The sequence below is a fragment of the Stegastes partitus genome, unplaced genomic scaffold (assembly GCF_000690725.1).
Source record: "Stegastes partitus isolate 25-593 unplaced genomic scaffold, Stegastes_partitus-1.0.2 Scaffold1173, whole genome shotgun sequence".
In the NCBI taxonomy this organism is placed as follows: domain Eukaryota; kingdom Metazoa; phylum Chordata; class Actinopteri; family Pomacentridae; genus Stegastes; species Stegastes partitus.
The window spans coordinates 149,177-151,600 of record NW_007578904.1 but is presented as its reverse complement, the minus strand read 5'-3'; the positions used below and the strand labels follow the sequence as shown (position 1 = coordinate 151,600).

At 40.6% G+C, this 2,424-nt stretch overlaps 1 protein-coding gene across 2 annotated transcripts in view; it reads left to right on the top strand.

The window, feature by feature from the left end:
* Positions 1-2,424, top strand: part of LOC103368562 (contactin-4-like) — a 173,632-nt gene that overhangs the window by 25,776 nt on the left and 145,432 nt on the right. For both annotated transcript variants that reach the window (XM_008296971.1, XM_008296970.1), the window contains exon 2: positions 1,760-1,896. In XM_008296971.1, the coding sequence (XP_008295193.1) occupies positions 1,842-1,896 (55 nt within the window). In that variant the 5' untranslated portion in view covers positions 1,760-1,841. The remainder of the gene's footprint in view (positions 1-1,759; positions 1,897-2,424) is intronic.

Sequence of the window (2,424 nt, the reverse complement as noted above, 5' to 3'; positions counted from 1 at the left end):
ATCTGAGAGCATTAAACTGATGCATTAATTCACCAATCAGTCTGGAAATCAGTGAACCAGTGAATGGATCAATCAATCAACACTATACATAAAAAAATAACACCGGGAATGTTGTAGTGACTGTAATTATTGTGTAAAAGATTAAATCCAGGTTAATCACTCAGGTTGACACATAAAGGAGGCAATGAGTTAACAGGAAATCCTTCCTGGCTTCTTTCAAGTGTCCATCATTCATTTAGCATGCAGTAAAGTTGAATTATAGCTTCATTATACTGTGGTGCCCATTTCAGCCAGAGGCTCTCTGGCATTGATCACAATTTGATGGAGGACTTTAATTTGTCTCCTTTACAAATAGGAGGGGTCACCAGAGAGCATCGCAGGAATCACTCAGTGTTTAATCAACACGTATTATACGAATCAAGATGAAGAGAAAGGCTCTATTGATGAGCTCCGTGTTCCGCTGAAGCCCTCCTGCTCATTACTCAGCGCGCATTTGGCCCGAACTCGAAACATACGATGAGCAGATTTGTTTAAAGAAACCTTGATCTACGTTAGGTTTGGAGCTGCCCATGCGCGTCTCTGCTCATCTTACGGTGGGTCTAACGATGATCCCACAGCTGGCCATCACGGACCAGCCGAACCCTCTGAGTGGAGTTGATGCCTCAGAGATGGCTGCATCAAGGGCAACCGGACTTTATCTTGTACATTTTTTTTATCTATAGCCCCACTCGTGTTTGACAATTACCAGTAACTGCATTATCCTCACAGTAATAATGTCATTTCATCCTGGAGGGATGACAGCATAGAGACACAGAAAATAACATGGACGTCTGTCCAAATACCTTTTTTATGAGGTTTGCTGGCTGGATTTGTTTTCCTTCAGCAGTTCATTTGTTTGGACATAAGTACCANTGAGGAGAATTTTTGTGTAACTGATTCTCTTTTTAATGCAGACCACCGACTAAAGCAATGATGTGACTCTAATCCTCTTCCGCACTCAATTCTTGAAAATGCTTGTGTTTTCCTCTTTGACAAATACAGAAATAAACAAAGCATTTTCATGAGTAGTGACAGTCTTTTGACATTTTTTTTTTTCTTCACCTTAGCCTCATTCATGCCTTCAGCCTTTTTTTGTTTCTCAGGTTTGAGACACTGAGTGCTACCTTCCTGACACTCGACAAACTTTTGAGTTTTAATTCTCGCTCCGTGGAGATATAGTCTGTGTCGAGGTAAAAGCAACGCAACTGTTGTGAAACTCTTCGGCGTTTTCCATCTTTCGCACTTTTATGAGCATGAAAGCTGTACGGCTTCAAGCAAGAACAACTCTATGAGAACTTATAGGAGCGGCTTTGCTTTCAGATTGACTTAAAAGTGGCTGTCCCTGGTGTTGCTGGATATGGAAATGAATGTATATAAGCTATTTTTTTAGTGTTCATGTGCCCACCATCCCAGCCTGAACACTGAAGCCAATTTTTTTTTGTGATGCAACTTTCAGGAAAGTGAAAGTAAGAGTTTTTTTGGGGAAGTCCATACATAGTGTTAATTAAATGTAACATAAAGTCACAGGTTTGGGCTCAGTTAACTGACTATAAATGCTCTTCATAATTAATGCATCTCACTGCGATCTTTCCTGCTGGTATTTTGTTTCGCACCGTGTGACATGAGAAAAAAAAAAAAAAAGACGTTTACTGATTTTTTAAAGGTGCTGCTAATGAGAACCTTTGCTGCCAACTCATCTCACCTGTTTCTTTCTCTCCAGATTGGAAAACCAGAGAGGTGCAAATCGGATTCCATACATTTGTGATTGGATGTGAGACCATTTTGACCCTACAAAATTGAAGATGATGTTGCTATGGAAACTGCTGGCGCTGCAGTCACTTATGGGGTGCCTTGCAGGTAAAGTATCTTATTAAGAACTTTTGATGCATGCCAAAGCTGCCTTTGTGAAGTCTTGAGTCCTTATTCATATGTATTTGGGGCAGGTGGCAGTATGAATGCTGTAGCTTAGAAAGGAGCAACCTCGAGTAGATCATCCATAAGCAAACATATTTCCTCCCGCTGATATAAAATAATAAGAATCCATTCAACAAGGACGCCGCCGCCAAAGTAAACCATTGTCTGCCGAAGGCTTCCAATCACAGGCAATATTGCGTTTGAGCTTCGCCTTTAGTCTTTTATCTGGCACTTACAAAAGGTTAGCGATAGCATCCTGAATGTAAATGAGGGGCATTAAAGTGGAGATGAAAATATTCATATTAACTTAGCTTCACAGATCACAAATAAGGGTAAGATTTCTATCAAGAGAGGGGAACTGCGGTGATTCCAAAGCTTCGGTGAACCTCTAATTGGAACCCTGCTAGCACAGATAGCACAGTTTCATAAATGACATGCGGTTACAGATATCAGATGCATATAGACTTTAGT